This window comes from Cnephaeus nilssonii (assembly GCF_951640355.1).
Source record: "Cnephaeus nilssonii genome assembly, chromosome: 22".
NCBI classification, from domain to species: domain Eukaryota; kingdom Metazoa; phylum Chordata; class Mammalia; order Chiroptera; family Vespertilionidae; genus Cnephaeus; species Cnephaeus nilssonii.
In genome coordinates this window covers 22,215,792-22,232,927 of record NC_137093.1, presented here as the reverse complement: position 1 = coordinate 22,232,927, position 17,136 = coordinate 22,215,792, and the positions used below count along the sequence as shown (strand labels likewise).

Genomic DNA, 17,136 nt, shown 5'->3' with positions numbered 1-17,136 from the left:
AGGTACATGCCTTGACTGAAATCGAACCTGGGACCCTTCAGTCCACAGGCCGATGCTCTATCATTAGCCGGTCAGGGCGCTAATCCGAATTTTTAAATGGTATGTGGGTTAGCTATTAACTGGTAAAAATGCGGATACCGGTTAAAAATGTGGATTTTGTAATAAAAGAAAACACAGTAATTTCAAGAGAAACATCAAAAGTGCTTTATTCAAAGTAATATTCATCGCTAGCTACACATTTCCCCCATCTTTCAGGTAACTTATGGATACCGTCCCAATAGAACTTTTCTTGTTTTGAGGCAGACCATTCAGAGACCCAATTTTCCACTTCTTTGTACATTTTGAAGTGCTGTTCAGAAAGTGCGTGTGCCATCGATCCGAACAAGTGGTCATCTGAAGGAGCAAGGTCTGGTGAATACGGCGGGTGGGTTAATACTTCCCAGGCAAGATCTTTTAACGTGTCTTTAACTGGTTTTGAAGTGTGTGATGGTGCGTCATCATGAAGCAAAATTACTTTGCCGTGTCTTCTGGCCCATTCTGGCCATTTTACAATCGAAGTGTGGTTCAAATTGATTATTTGTTGTCGGTAGCGATCAGTATTAACGGTTCCACCTGGTTTTAGAAGCTCATAATACACCACACCTTCCAGATCCCACCAAACGCAGAGCATTGTCTTCTTTCCAAAGCGATTTGGCCTTGCAGTCGATGTTGATGGTTGACCTGGATCAACCCATGATTTTGTGCGTTTGGGATTCTCAAAATAAATCCACTTTTCATCGCCAGTCACAATTCGATGCAAAAAAGACTTTCTTTCGTGCCATTGAAGCAACATTTTACTGATGACTTTTCGGTTTTCCATTTGTCTTTTGTTCAGTTGATGTGGCACCCATTTTCCTTCATTTAAAATCTTTCCCATTGCTTGTAAACGATCGGAAATTGTTTGCTGAGCAATGTTTAATCTTTCTGCAAATTGTTTTTGAGTTTGACACGCATCTTCATCCAATAATGCTTGTAATTGTTGATCTTCAAACTTTTTCGGTTGACCTGGACGTTCTTTGTCTTTCACATATAAATCATCACTTTTAAAGCATTTAAACCAGCATTCACAAGTATCTTGAGATGGAGCATGTTCACCATAAGCTTCCTTAAGTATACGATAACTTTCAGCAGCACTTTTCTTCAAAATAAAGTAATGAATTAAAACTTCCCGCAAATGCTCTTTTTTTGGCACTAAATTTGACATTTTAAAGCATAAAAATCTATGATGTTAACACCTTCAGCAAATTTGACATATGAAGTTTTGAAGCTTGTTATCAATATAACGAAATAGCATGCATATCAAATAGCATATATATCAACATAAGTGTAACTCCATCTATTGATAAAAATCTGCATTATTAACCGGTACACCTAGTAAACTCAAAATCTCAAAATTCATAACTATTACAAGCATACAGAGACTTTAAGAAAAAACAAAGTCTCCACTTTTAAATAGTTAAAAAGCAGAATATATCTGTCCATTACTTATGTCCTTGGGAACTACTTTACATCCTTTTTAAAACAAGGCAGGCCATAAATAAGTAAGTAGCTGGAAGGGTCTGCCGACCAGGTCTTGTAGGTCTTTAAACTTAATACTTAAATTCCTGGAAGGCCAAAGTAATTTCAGGAGGTTGAAAATACCTCAAGTAGATTTTATAAGTGAATACTGAACAAATGCTTAAAAAAATATCTTTAAAATAATTTACTTCTTCCAAGCAAAACAGAAAGCATAGACAGTATCACCCTACATTTTAAGAATACTTTCTGTTGAGAGAACACATCTTAACCGGCAGTTCTAAAGATATATTTTAAGATTTGTTTAGTCTTGATTTTTAAATGCAGTAATTCAAGGATGTCATCATGTCAGACCCACAGGACAGTGATTTTGTGGCTGTGTTGTTGTTGTTTTTTTGAATGTCCAGACATCTGTTCTTGGAGGTCTAGATTTAAAGATGTTTTATTCCTGCTGCTGGGCATTTCTCAGACCAAGGCAGGCATGTGTTTCTGCCCAATGCTGAGTATTTAGCTCAAGGTTCCCTCCAGGCCCAAAGGTAGAAGCTCAGATAGAACAAGCAGTGGTCCAGGGGTCAGAGGTGCTGACTGGCCAACAGCTAGGCATGTCCACCCCGGGACTCTCAGCAGCTCTGCAGGGCAGTGGGCCGGTGGGAGGGGGCTCGTGGCCCTACCAGCACAGCATCCAGGCTGTCTATCCCACTGGACTGTGATTTAGGACCATTCTCTGGGACATACACACCATCACACAAACCCCAGGAAAATCTAAACCCATGAATTACTCAGGAGGTGGCATTCTGAAGCCCACCTGTGTAGCTATGCAGATCAGCCTGGCTGCTGGGGTGCAGGCAATTACAGGCACAGGCAGGTAGCACGGGGCTGGACCTGACCTCGGGGGCAGAGCCCAGGTTTCTAGGCTGCTTAGAGGGACAGGGGAAGACAAGGGGAGCAGACTCACCCTGAGCCCTGCAGCTCCTCCAGATTGGATGCATTCCATTCAGAGCCCTGGGGGACAGATCACACAAACCCCCGTGAGTGTCACATGTCAGCCTCAGACTGCTTACGGGATGCTAGCCCTCATGGTGATGGTGAGTACACGGGCCCCTGGCCTCAGAGAACAGAGGTTTGAAGGCAGGTTCCCGAGGCATCCACAGCACAACAGGGGAAGGGCAAGCTCAGAAAAACATGTCCCACTCTCACCACTTCCTTTCCTGGACTCCAACGGGGTCCTCTCATGGGAGGCAGTGACCTCCGACCTCCCACTCAAGAGGAGGCACTTTCACAGACCTCTAATTACAGCAGAAATCAGCCTACCTTTTCCGGGAGGTTTCTTGGTAATAGTAATATTCTGACCCGGAAATTCCACTTACAAAACCTTACCCCAATGAAATACCCAGCATTTGCACAGAGATTTATGTACAAAGATATTTAAGGTTATTCACAATAACAAAATAGGGTAAACAACCCCAAGGTCCAACAGGGAGAAATTAGTAAGACAAATGATGATGGGTCCGCAGGATGGAGCCATGAAGACAACTCATACTTTTGGAGGGTATTTCACAACACAGGGAAACACCGCATAATGACAACAAACAATTAAAGGACACAAATCTATGTAAACATAAACAGCACGCTTCTTCCCTTTTCTTTTCCTTTTTAGAAAAGTTACACATGCGTTAAGAAAACCCAGGAGGTAGAAAAATAAATATACCAAAACGCTGACTGTGACTACCTCTAGATTGTGAAATTAGGAATGCCTTTAATTTTCTTCTTCAGACTTACTTATATTCCCAGCTTTCTATAACATTTTAATTTAATACTTAAAAAATGGTATTAAAAAACAACAACACAACAAACCCTCCATTTCTGAGCATGCAAAAAACATGGAGGAAAAAAAACACAAAGAAAAAAACCACCACTTTGCTCTTCGGAAATGCCAACAACATAGAGTCACAAAGAGCAACAACCCTGCGTAGTCTCCCTCTGAACTGCCTTTCCCGGATGCAGACCCCTCAGAGGCAGGGCCTTCAGGGACCTGCGGGGACTGGCCACGTGTGGGTGCCAGTTGGACTTTCATGTTGGAGGGAGAGGCTCCAACACAGAAATTCCTTTGGTATCTCTCATGGAAAAAGTGACATAAAGCACCAACCGCACCGGAAAAGAACCAGTGCTTCCCTAAGCCTGTGAGCGTCCTCTTGCCGTGATCGCCACCTAGTGGGCAGACGGGCTGGCGGTGCCTTGTGCTGTCTCCACCGGGGAGAACCATCAACTTCTCAGGAGATCAGAGGCCAGCGCTGCCACATAGCTTTCATCTAGATACGGGCTTCAAACCCACACATTTATGTGCATCTTAGCATGAAATATGTATGTAGACATCTGTAAATACATTAAATACATATATTTAACCCATTAGCTATCGCTCACGACACATGGTGGAGGACCGTCAGGCGGGGGTGGGGGGTGGGGGTGGGAACTGGGCCCGGAGGGGGCGGACTTTCATTACTACGCTGTGCTGCCTCTAATTTTAGTAACGTGCCCTCTTCTACAGTCTCTGACTTTGAAAACTTGCCAGTTGCCTTCTATGGAGATTTACAGCTTTAAGAACATCTGAGTGAGCGATGGAGGCTGCATCACTGGACTCTGCGGACAGCCACGGCTGCCTGGCCACGCAGAGGGCAAGCTGCGCTCCAGGTGTCTGTCCAGTCTGCCTCCCGTGCTGTTTCTCACGTCTTGGGGCTCCCAGGCATAATTCTGGGGTTTGGTCAGCACGCTCCCTTTAGTAACTGGGGGTTTTAGCCTGCAGCCCATTTGGAGGTATCTGGATCGGGCCTGTGCTAGTCCCCGAAGAGGGGATGGCAAGAGTCTGAGAACGGTTGCCAGTTAACGATCAAACAACCCCCCACAGCCCAGCTGTGGCAACATGGCAAGCATCCGGCTGGAGAGCAAACCACGAGGCTGCAGCCAGAGGAGGAGGTGGGGTTCCCGTAAAAGTCAGGATCGAAGCTCCAGGAACTCGGGCTTCCCCCCCTCTGACCTGCTCTAAACAACCCAGGCCCGGTGTAGGTTTCCCAAGCCAGACCCCGACGTGGGCTGAGCCTCTTACGAGATAAAGGTGATCGAAGATGAGGGAGGGCTTGTCCATCTGCCCCAGGATGAGTAGCATCTCGTTGTCTATGAATTCCTTGAATTCTTTCAAGTTACAGTTCATCTGTTTCTCCAATTCATTACGGATCTGTGGAGGGGGAAACGTTAAGAAAAGCGATTTGTTAAAGGAGACAGTTGTCACCCCCAAAGAAGTACAGTCACAATGCCAACTGAGGCTGTTTTCCAAAAAATGTGGGGTTTTTTTGCATTTTTTGTGCCGAGCGGCGCACAGGCGTGGGTGGTGGGAATGCAGGCTACTCTGCCTCAAAGTAAATATGACACGGTTTCACACGAGGAATCTGATTCCCAGGGGATCTTTTCCGAGTGGAAAGCACTTATGTCTGTACAATTAAATATCAAACACATCGCCATGAAAATCCCAAGTCAGTTTCATCTTGCTTTGGAAGGTATCACAATATGATGTTGTATATTATTAATAAAGGAAAAGATTGTATATTTAGAAATAGCCATTTCAACCTCTTAGATCTACCTTGGTTACGCTGCTATTAAAATCCATTGCATTCCTTGAACCAAAAGCAACTGGGGGGGAAATGTGACCAGAGAAACAGCAAGAGGCAGAAGGAAATCAGTCCAGGGTTAGCGACTTGCTGGGGAGGCGACGTGGGGCAGAGGGTGCTCCCAGGAACTGCTTCCTGGTGCCATCTAGGGGTCCATGGAATTCTCACTAAGGCCTTAGAGGCTGAGTGAGCCCAGGAAGCTTGCCCAAGCCTCACAGCGGGCACGTGGTGGGGCTGTGCTCTTTTCGCCACGTCCTGCAGGAAAAAGCCCCTGAGAGCCGGTGCGCCGCCTGGAAAAGGAGGCCGGGCCTGGGCAACAGGACAAAGGAGGCCCCGCGGCCTCTGGCCCGCTAAGAAGGGGAGAGCTCTTACTTCTTTGGAGGTCACGTTCTCCAGGTCCTGGCTCATCATGATGCTGCGGAGCTTGGCTTTGATGAGGCGCTCGGTCCTCGCCCCTTCCGTTGGCCTGGAGGGAAAGGAGGAAAGTGCAGGAAAGTGAAGCCTGAGGTCAGAGTTCACAGAGACCCCGGCGCCCCTGGGATAACCAGAACGTGGCTTGGGTCCACAGAGGTGACGTCTTGATGTGTGACCTCAGCAGGCGGGGGATAGGGACAGAGTCTGCGCTGTGTCCAGAGCTCCCCCCACAGGAGCCTGCAGTGCCTCAGGGCAACAGGGCACACGGGGGCTGGGACGCAGAGATGCAGTCACACCCACATTTGTCTGTAATTCCGAAAGTGAGGTGTGGTCGCAGACCTCCCACAGGCCACCCACAGGCCACCCGTCAGGGACCTCTGCGAGAGAGGCTGGCTCTGGGAGAGGTGGTGCGACCAGAGCAGGCGTGACATCGCGGGGACACAGTCAGGCACAAGGCGGGGTGGGCGGGGGTGAGGAGGCACCCCACTCACTTGTCGACAAACAGGGCGGGGGAGTCGGGCCGCGTGGACTCCAGGTCCTGCATGGCGTTCCACTCGTTGATGCAGCTCTGCTCGGAGCCGATGCAGCTCTCGTAGTAGGTGGCCCAGAGGAGAGCCACGCCCCCGGGGAAGTAGTTGTGCCTTCGTGCCACTTCGCAGGCCTTGTGGAGGACCTGCAGGGCGGACCTGGGGTGAGGAGGGGAGGGGGTCAGGCCTGGGAGGCACAGGCGTGCTGGGTGTTCGCCTCAGCAAAGGGTTCTAAACGGGGCGGGGAAGCGCAGGCCATACAGGACTGGCTCCTGGGGCTCCCATCCTGCCAGGCAACATGGCTAGTCTCCGTGACACACGCACTGACCAGAGAGCAGATAGAACATCCTTCACCTTTCCCAACAAGGAAACAAAAACTTCCTCTTTCTCCCCCTCCCTCCCCACCCCCCGCTGGTTCACACACCCGTTTATAGTCCACTGACTAACTCCCAAGGACTGAGGTTACTTCCGAGGGAGGCCGTGGGCATCTCAAACGTAGGAGCTACAATTAGCCTCGCTGTTGGAAGGGAGCTCATTACCATGCAGCAGAGACCTTTTACTGCTTCCTAACAACTTCCAACCCCCTCCCATCAATGTTTTAATAGCTTAGATCTCCTAAGGAAACGCGTTCTAGAAAGTCATTTTAATGCAGAATCCAACTGAAGAAGAGGTTTGGGAAGGTGGTGGGACAGAAGGAACAATATTAAAAATGTATGTTATAATGGTCAATTCAGTCATTCTTCTTTTACTTCTTTTAACAAAAGGTTAGTGGAACGTTTCTCAGCGAATGGGGTGCGCTGGGTGTGTGTGTGGGGGGGAGAGCGCAGCCCTGGGAGGAGGGAGAGCCAGCAGAGAACGCTCAACGTGGGGTAAAAGCCATGGCCCTTTCCCAACGGCACACGGCTGTAGGCTGGTTGAGGGAACAAACGTGGGCTGGGGAGTTATGAAATTTAGTTCTGGTTCTGAAGTTTTGGAAAAGCACGTGGGCCTATTTTTTACTCACCTGTAGAAAAAGAGATTAAAAAAAAAAATCACCCAGGGACACAGAGAACACCTGGGACACCTGGAGAAGGATGGTTTCATGACTTCCCCCAGATGACCCTGAACAGACTGCAGAGTGAGCAGCGGGAGAGAGACTAGTGAGAGCGAAGCCCATGGCAGACTCCTGCAAACCTCTCTCTGTCCTGGAAGGAAGACGGGGCAGACGTCTTCTCTCAGGTGCCACTAGCTTGCTCCCGAGCCTTTTCCAGATTATTCGCGACAGGCCACGAGTTTGCTGCATGCGCGGGTGGTACAACCCTCCAGGGGTGAGGAAGGCTCTAGGGTGTGTGTGCCGGGTTCGGGGAAGCTCTGGACGTGAGTCATTTTGCCGAACGCAGCCTCGATCCACGGGAACCTCATCCTTAAAGCAGAATGTTTGGGAGGCCCTGCCCCTACCCAGGCTCCTGCACGCTGTAGAAAGCACCCCCTCCCAGCACCCCTCCATGTAACACGTGGCTTTGTTTTGTGTTTATGGCCACCTCCCTCCACAGACTTTAAACTCCACGGGGAGAGAAATTATGTCCATTTCATGCCTCCCAAGATGCTCAGTGCCTAGCAGAGTGCCCTTCCCTTCATGGTGCAAACGGAATGCCTACTGTGTGCCAGGTACAATGAGCAGGTGAATTCATACTGGAATGACATCTGTCAGGAGGGACTGTACATACACATGCAAAAACAACACACCTTCCGCAACAGAAATCGACCAAATTAAAAAGTCGCCAAAGGACAAACTAGACATTTTCCCAAAGAAGATATATAAATGGCCAATAAGCACATCAAATGATGCTCAACATTAATTAATTAGGGAAATGCAACCAAACCATAATGAGGTACCACTTCACATCCATTAGTATGAAAAAAAAAAAAAAAAACACGACCCTACCAGACAATAACAAGTATTACATTAACTAGGATGTGGAGGAAGTAAAATCCGCGTGCACTGCTGGTGGGACTGTAAAATGGTGCCGCTGCTGTGGAAAACAGTTTGGTGGCTCCTCAAAAAATTAACCAAAAAATCATCATGTGATCTAGAAAGTCACATGATAACTTCTAGGTATATACCCAAAAGAAATGAAAGCAGGAACCACAAACAGATGCTTTGCTCACCAATATTCACAGCGGCTCTACTCACAATAGCCAAACGGTGGCAACAACTCCAAAGTCCATCAACGAATAAACAAAACGTGGTATAGCCATATCATGAAGCAGTATTCAGCCATGAAAAGGAAGGAAATTCTGACACATGCTACAGCATGGATGCACCATGATGCTAAGAAAGCATGATGCTAAGTGCAAGATGCCAGAGGCAAGGACAAAGGATTCCACTGACACGAGGACCCGAACAGGCACATTCCCAGAGACAGAGAATAGAGGTGACCGGGGGCTGGAGGAAGGAGGCTGGGGTGTTTGTGGCAGGTGGGTACAGAGTTTCTGTTTGGGATGGTGGAGAAGTTCTGGGGATGGATGGTGGTGATGGCTGCACGGCATTGTGAACGTACTTAATGCCGCTGAATCACACACTTACTAGTAGAAATGGTGAAAGTGGTCAATTCTGTCAGGTAGAGCTTGTCATACACACCAAACAAATGTACAAAACAAATGTACCTAAAACCCCTAGCAGGGGGTTTTCTAGTCCTGCTGTCAGCTGGGTCACTATTTCCAAGGAGCTGAAAGTCCCTAAAACCACACTCACCACATGGCCTGGACAGATACGGGCTTGAAGACGTGCATCCTTCCTGCGGTGCTGACGCTGAAGCCACTAAGAGTGAAAAACAGAAAGAGAGCGCGGTGAGAAACCAGCCCCTCCCACCACACCCCTGCGAGGCGGTGGGGCAGGCCCTCCGGGGACACTCTCAGGGCCGGCGTGCCTCACGCTGTCTGATGAGGGACCACCGGCCGGCTGCATCAGACATGGGCCAAGATGGGCTCTCCATCCGGGGAGACTCGTTCTCAACCCCGCAACGCAACGTCTACCAAAAGGAAAACCCCAGCACAGGGTGCGAGGCAGTGACAGCATTCCACCCCACCTCGTTTATGCTTGGCAATGGCCCAACCCACCTGCTGTGTCCCATCAACATTTTTTCCCGGAATTGCACAGAAAATATATTAATGGAAGACACAATTTAAAAAAGGAAAGTATTACCATAGTCCTATGTCTTCAAGAAATCGAATGTTTATTTCTCCCTGTCCCATCTGAGGCGGCATGACTTTCACTGCTGGAATCCTAGCGGGAACAATGTCCATCCTGCCTCCTTCCACCCCTCCTCGCAGAACCCATGTGTTCCCCTGGGGGCACACGTATGAAGAGCCCGATGGCCCTTTCTCTCATCTTCCTGCCCAGGACGAACTAGATGCTTCTTCCTCTGCAGCGCCCCCCCCCCCCCTGCCCTGTCGGTTGTCCCTGCACCCCTGAAACGGTGAGCTCCTGCTGTCACATTTATCTGTGAGCTTTCAGGGACCAGCCCCAAAGGGAGGGCACAATGTGGGTACTCTTTGACCAACGACAGGTGAATGAATGAATGTCCGCTTACTGCTGCTGTTAATGTCACACAGCAGTGATCTCCTGTAAGGTGCTTCTGTGGCTACGACATGACCCAAACTCCCCACACAATGACCAGGATGTCCCTTTCCTTGTGTGGCTCATTGGAGGGCAATATCACTTCTCTTGATGCAATAGACACATCATACATATGATTCTTTTGCTAATGATTACCCAATGATGCCCAAACCAACTCGTGTTTTAGAGTTTACAGTGATTAAAATAACCTTTTATTTTTTTAAATATATTTTTATTAATTTCAGAGAGGAAGGGAGAAGAAGAGAGAGAGAGAGATAGAAACATCAATGATGAGAATCATTGATTGGCTGCCTTCTGCACGTCCCACATTGGAGATAGAGCCCACAACCTGGGCATGTGCCCTTACTGGAGATTGAACCGTGACCTCCTGGTTCATAGGTTGATTGATGCTCAACCACTGAGCCACGCTGGCTGGGCTAAAAGAACCCTTTAAAGAGAACTGCTTACCCGTCTCCATCAAGGTGGATTTTCGTGTCGCTCCACAGTCGGAGAACCATCCCAATGGTGCAGCTTTTACTGCGCAGGAGGAAAGGGAGATGTCTAGGGTTAGAGTCACATTATCTGTGACCTGCTCACACACAGACTTCCCTGTGTCTTCACCCAGCCCGACCCGGGTCCAGCTCCCGGGTGTGTCCCTGGGAGTTGCTTGTAGGCTGTGAGTAGGGACTGTTCACCACTGAATTCTAGAAGACACGGGTCTGCGATGGCCCCACCAGAGGGAGTTGCCAGTGACCCCAGCTTGGAGACAGTCACGGGGGACTCTGACCCCAGGGTTTGATGTGGTTGCAGTTTCATAAACACCAGGTCTCCGAGGCCGCTCTCAGGGGAAAAGGAGCAACCAGCTGACCACACGACCTCACGGCAGCTGGGGTGAAGCCGCCGATGGCTGGCGCGCTCCTGGCGCAAAGCCATGCGCGCTCTGGGGGACACAGACGAGTGGAGGCAGCCAACCCAGGCTCCGGTCCTGGGGGGAGGGGGGAGGGCAGCGTGCCAGCACCATTGCCGGAGTTCAGTGCCAGACCTCTGTTTCTGTACCTTTTGTGCAGCTGCTGTTTCAGAACCCGCCTGATCGCTTTTGTTTTGCCCATCCTAACAGGGAAATGATACTTCAGGGACTGGCGCCGCTCGAACACGCCGAGGGAACCAAAGGGCTTATCACAGGGGCTCCTCGGATTCTTAGGAACATTCCTCAGGAATCTGAAAGCGTCGGCTGTGCGGAACCGCGGTGACTGTGCCCAGACCAGCGCCACAGCCTCCAGCTTACATCTCTGCTGCCACTTCGCAGCCCGCCCAGGGAGTAACGTGACGAGTGTGCGACTGTGCCGACAGGGAGCCCTGGGCACCTGCGGCCCTGCCCTGCCCCTGCCCCTGCCGGACTCCTCCAGCCTTTCGTGTGAGGCCAGTTCTTGTCCCACCCTGCAGTCCTCCCCGTCCTCGATGGGCTGATTACACTTCCTTTGCAGAGCTGCAAAGTAAAACCTGTGCTGAGACCCAGAGCTCCTGGAACTTCTTGGCTGTGTCAGGGCTGGGGCGAGGCAAGGAGGGGACCCCTCAGAGCCCCAGACCGACACGTCCCTTCCCCTGGACTTGCCCAACTGCCTGCTCGTCCTCTGAGACCTGGCTTAGCCACTGCATGTTCCAGAGGCCTTCGGCATGGCCCCTCTACGCCCACCCCTCCCCTGTGCTCCCACAACCCCCCCCCCCCCGCCCACACGTCTCTGCATCCCTGAGCCACCCCCCAGCATCTGATGATGGCTCTTCTTCACTGAGCTCACAGGCTCTCTGAGGTCAAGAACTGTGTGTACTGCTGCTTCTTTGTTTACCTGGGCCTTGCCTGTTGCCTCATACACAGGAGAATGCAAACTGTTTGCTTAATGAATGATGACTAAGGGGAGCCCATTTAATCTAGTTTTAACAAATCCAGGCTTCGCAGTGATCTCACATGTATTAACTTATCCTGGATGTAAGAAGAGCCATTCGCCTTCATTTCACACAAGTAATAGGGCCTGTGATACACCGAACTTGGCCTCTAGTTATTGGGACATTCCAAACCTCTCTTTAAGCCTCTGACCCAGGACCGTCTCCAAGTTTGGGGATCCGTGGGACAGCAACACTGGGTAAGGCACTCGACGCGCTGCCTATGGAGCACATGCTTCTCATACAGGCCCGTCTGCCTGGAGGGCGTCCTCCCTGCTTCACTGGACTGGCTCCTGCATTGACTGGGTGTTCACCACAGCCGTCACCTCCTTCAGGAAGCCCTCCTGGCTAAGTGTCCTCGTCTAGAGCACCCCAGTGGCACCCAGTGTTAGACCTCCGAGCACAGTGTAACTTTCTCTCCTCCCAGTAGGCCCTGAGCTCAGAGCAGAGAGTGGATCTGGCACAGTGCGCACACAAGAGTGGAACTGCCGTACCCTACTGTTCCTGGTCACCCTGCCACCCACCATCGCGCATCCTACCGTCAACTCCCAAGGATACGGGGCCATAGAAATCTCTTTCCAGCAGCAACTCCTGTCCCGTCAGACTCACCTTTCCTTACTGGAAAAGTCGACGCCCAGCAAGATGCTCTCCTCCGTGTCCTGGCGCCCGCTGCTGTCCACCACCACCATGTACCGGACCCGCTCCGCCCAGGCGCTCTCCAGGCGCACGGCCTGCACGGCAGAGAGGCTTTCACGGCCCGCCCTCCCGGGTCGTGCCCCCTTCCTCCACCCAACCAAGGTCAAGGACATCTGCTGTCTACCGTTCCCCCGTGAGCTCAGGCATTAAGGTGAGATTCTCAGGCACAGGAGCCGCATCTCATTTATCCCCCAACACGAGGGACAGTGCCTGGCGCAGGGGGCCCCTCCCCAAGTGTGTTAAATGGGTGAATAATAAAATCCAGACACTGAAGACGCCGACTCAGCACAGACTGATAGACTGACAGAGACCCCACACTTCCTTTCTCTGGATCCTCTGGGCACCGAGGAGCAAACTCCGCTTTGGCCATTGTGAACAATTTGGGAGAATTGGCTAAAATATAAAAACTCACATACTCCCCCTCCCCCCACCACCCCACCCGCTGCTCATCAGTAATTCCCTACCAAATTTCACAATTAAAAATTAAAACTTGCCACTCTCGTCTCTTCTTACCAGCTTGATTCTATCTTCACAACGCAGAAGGTTGATCATCACTTGCAGATGCTGGGGCAAGTCACCTATCGGACCAACAAATCAAGTTCACACAGTAGGAAAATACCGCTGGATTTAGAGGAAGGAGACATTTTATACAGAGTGAGCAAAGCTTGAGCATCTGCATTACTGTTCAGACATAAACAATGGTTCAATTCCTATCAGAGCAAAGCCGATAGCAAATTCAAAAATAAAGGTTCTGTTTATAGCTTCATTGTACCAGAAGTCACCGTAGGTAATCATTATAGCGACCATACGCGGAGCACCTACGAGGACGTAAGTATGTTACCTGAGTAAATTTTAAATTCCATAACCTCCAAGGTACTGGTATGTGATGCCCATTTTAAAGATCAGGAAACTGAGGCTCAGAGGTTGACTACGACAACACAGTCAGTTCCAGAACTGGGATCAGAAGCCAGGTCCTTTCCCCACACCACACTGCCTCCTTGTGTAGAACAATTGTTGTCCTGGCTTTAGACAGACTTCAATCTTGATTACAAATGTCATTATGTGAAAATATCGATTGGGTCTTGATGTTTGCTATCAATTGTAAGATGCAAAATTCTAACCCCAGCACTCGGATCCAAAAAGGGGCTGGGTGACTCGAGGTTAGACAAACAACATGATCCCGGTGACAGGAACACTGGCCCCAGTGGCTAGCTGCTGTCACCTGCTGCTCTGGGTCAGAGGGCATCCCAGCTGACACTCCATGTGTGCGCTGCCCGTCCCGGGAGCACCGGAGTGCTGCCCACAAGCACGTTTTCTCGCGTCTCCTTTCCAAACTGCCTTTGGTGCCAGAGTCCATCACCAAAGAATACCGGTGCGTTTACTTCATAGGCTCTCCTTATTTGTTTGCTTTTTGAACCTAAACTGATACTAGGTTTGATCCCCAACTTTACCACTTCCCTATTTCCTCAAACCAAACCCACCATTAAAAAAGAAAGACTTTCCATCTCAGGGCGTACCAAGGGCTCATAAAGAAATTCCCCTAACGAGGCTGGCTGGAGCCCTTTGCAGTGCGAAAGGAATACATCCTGTTACAGAAAGTTTCAAAACTAGAATTTAAAAAAAATGTTATCACCCAGAGGCCCAACACCTGGAGACAACCAGCGTCTGGGCTTTGTTGGACTCGAAGACCAGTTAAGAATCTCTCTCTCTGTTGGCCCTGGGGTTCCCTGGGCTGCTGGCCAAATAAATGAAGATCTCACGCGTTCTATCCCTGGGTACCCTCTTTTCCCAGCTATGGGGTGCAAGGAAGGGGGGGGGAGGATACACAGTTTGGACACATATTGCTAAATAAGGCTAGGCAGGCTATCAGATGCTCATGTCAGATGTGTCACTAAACTTTGTCTTAGCAAAGTTTAATAATTACTCTTTTTTCATTCCACTGTCTTTTATAAAAACAGGTGTTTTTTCCTTTTGGTATTATAGAGAATGTGGGGGCTGGGGGAGAGAAAGAAATTCTCCAAATGAGAGTTGTCCAAATGCTCGGAGGAGTGACAGCAGCCCCAGACTGGGTACAGGGCACCCCGAGGTGGCTGTTTTCAAGGGCACAACACCTGACTATAACGTATGCTGGTGCATCTGTTTAAAAAGTCCTGCTTCCACTTAGAATATGCAGCTAACTGATAAACGGTAAGCAGACATCTTTACATCCAAACCCAGTGCCGCCGGCCCCTCACTTGTCAGGTAGACACCGTGCTCAGAAGGGCCGCTTGCTCCCCGCGCCACCCGGAAACCATGCCTGGCGAGCCTGCGCAGAGGGGGCTTCTCCCTGTGCCAGCTGTTACAGCCCCGGTCCCACTAGTTCTCTGGCCTTGGAAACCCACACATGGCTCCCCACCAGGAGCGGGAGGTCCCTCCAGTGGCAGAGAAAACGAGTTCCAGTGTAAGGGCATCGGCTTACCTGCGTGCTTGTGGGGATGCTGCAGGCCTCGCTGGCCTTGAGGGCTGCTTCCCTGTTGTAAGAAGAGGGCTGCTCCTTTCACCATGAAAAAGCTCTCGCTTAAGCTGGGAAGAACGAAACCGGAGCACGGTCAGGCTGGAACTCAGAGAGGAAAACGGGCAAAGACATGCTACAGGGTTGAAAAGCCGGGGTGCGGACAAAGAGCACATGCAGTTCAAATGGGATAAAACAGCTTTTGGAAACATTTCACAGCGCTGTCTTCCCGGATCTTTGCTACAAGCTGGCTGCCGGAGAGTGTGCAAGTGGAAACGACCTTCCGCTCCAACACCCAGGTTCTGTGTGGGCTCTGCCAGGACCGAGAGCCCCCTCCTGCAGGACACTGCGAGGGATCTCACTGTGATACAACAGCCTCTAAAAACAGGGACTGAGCCCTGGCCGGTTTGGCTTAATGGATAGAGCGTCGGCCTGCAGACTGAAAGGTCCCAGGTTCGAGTCCAGTCAAGGGCATGTGCCTTGGTTGCAGGCACATCCCCAGTGGGGGGTGTGCAGGAGGCAGGTGATCGATGTTTCTCTCTCATCGATGTTTCTAACTCTCTATCACTCTCCCTTCCTCTCTGTAAAAACTCAATAAAATATATTAAAAAAACAAAAACAGGGACCGACTCTGCTGAGGGCAGGGGGTGCATCTTTCGTAGCCTTGCTGTTGACCTGTTTCTTACTCTGTGTCTTCTCACAGCTTCTCTGCTTCTTGCTGCCTTCCTTTGATGGAATCCAAGCGAGAGGAAGGGGCACTGTCACCATTTGTTTGCATCTTAAGGGAAGCTGAGTGGCTGTTGACCTGGGATTTAACTTAGTCAGGGGTGCTGTGTCCACTGTTGCTGCAGAAAACCTCAAGTTGACCCAATGAATTTCTCAGCAGAATGAATCTTTGGTCTTTTGTTATTTTAACTACCAAAAAACAATAATATTCAACCTATAACTTAAAATTTTGCAATGAAAACCTTTTCAAGGTTTCCAAATGCTCTAAAAAAAACCCTTTAGTTTATGCAGAAATTAAAACTGCATAAAGCAGTAGACTGCATTATCTATTAATTACTCCCAATTATTCAAAAATACTGTCAACTCTGAAAACTACCCAAAAAATACTCCAAAATTATTACCTGTTTTTTGAGGGGTTGGACTACTTATGATTATCTTCTTTCTACCTCTTAGTATCTTCCAAATCTTCTACATTGAGCAAATATTAACTTTTTTAAATGATTTTGTTTGACTTTCAAAAGTAATAGAAAACATGTACGTTATAATGAAAAAAATTTATTCTTACTAATTTTGTGAAAGATCACAAATTTTATAAACTGTAAAAATGATCAATTTTCTCTTGAGCAACAGATTAATATACAAATGATTTGAAAGGAAAAACTCTTAAGAAAACGCGGCACTTTTTTGGTTTTAACAGAGAGCAAATCAGTTCCTGGTAGAAACACAACAACATCTTCGGTAACGTTAGAAAGCAAGATCGCCTCTGCCCCAGACATCCCGTGAGTAAACCTCCTAATCCTGGAATGAGAAAGGCAGCCACGTCTAACAAGTAACTCTAGGTGCTACGAAAACTCACCCCACAAACTAGCAAGCAAGCCAGCAGATCCTGGAATCAGAATCGGTTATCTTCTAGAATGCAAGTCCACAATCCCATCTGCTGGTTCTCCTGGTTGAATTCCCATGCTAAAAATAGGGACTGCTCAAATATCAAATAGGAAGGCTCCGTCTGCCTCTCTCACTGGGGCCTCTGAATTGCTGATAACCGGCTTTACAGACTTTGTAACACCAATACCTCTGTACAACTTCTTTATTTATGATCGCGAGTGCACTGCCAAGCCATCCTTCCCACCGATGCGTCAGGTATTTGTGCTGCAAGTGACAAGTGCTGAGGAGCCCAGGACTCTAAACGATGGAGGAAGCGGGAGGCACCTTTCCTTTGCTGTCTCGCTCTCACCCACGGGAGGCAAGAGGCTCTTTGGCACCCACCTGGCCCGTCTGAAATCCAGGTTGTCGTGTTTCAGCAGGCGGCAGAATCACCCAGCACTCTCCCACCCTCCTCATTTGTCCCCCTCTCCTTCCTTAGAATTTCACGACCAACTTTATTTTCAGAACTCAGATCACTCACTGCTGATGCTCAGTGAAATCTGGAAGAGCTGCCCCAGGGACTCCAAAACCCACGAAACAAACGCAACCACCAGCTCGTCGAAGCAGCTGGGGGAAATTTTTGCAAGGCAACATCAGCCTCTTCTGTCC

At 49.3% G+C, this 17,136-nt stretch overlaps 1 protein-coding gene across 1 annotated transcript in view; it reads right to left on the bottom strand.

Moving 5' to 3' along the window:
* SSH1 (slingshot protein phosphatase 1) overlaps positions 1-17,136 on the bottom strand; it is a 51,974-nt gene that overhangs the window by 11,731 nt on the left and 23,107 nt on the right. The window contains exons 3-11 of the mRNA XM_079762897.1: positions 14,845-14,948; positions 12,900-12,964; positions 12,300-12,421; positions 10,221-10,289; positions 8,889-8,954; positions 6,119-6,313; positions 5,586-5,679; positions 4,655-4,783; positions 2,510-2,556 (exon numbers count right to left, since the gene is read on the bottom strand). Coding sequence (XP_079619023.1) covers positions 2,510-2,556; positions 4,655-4,783; positions 5,586-5,679; positions 6,119-6,313; positions 8,889-8,954; positions 10,221-10,289; positions 12,300-12,421; positions 12,900-12,964; positions 14,845-14,948 — 891 coding nt within the window. The remainder of the gene's footprint in view (positions 1-2,509; positions 2,557-4,654; positions 4,784-5,585; positions 5,680-6,118; positions 6,314-8,888; positions 8,955-10,220; positions 10,290-12,299; positions 12,422-12,899; positions 12,965-14,844; positions 14,949-17,136) is intronic.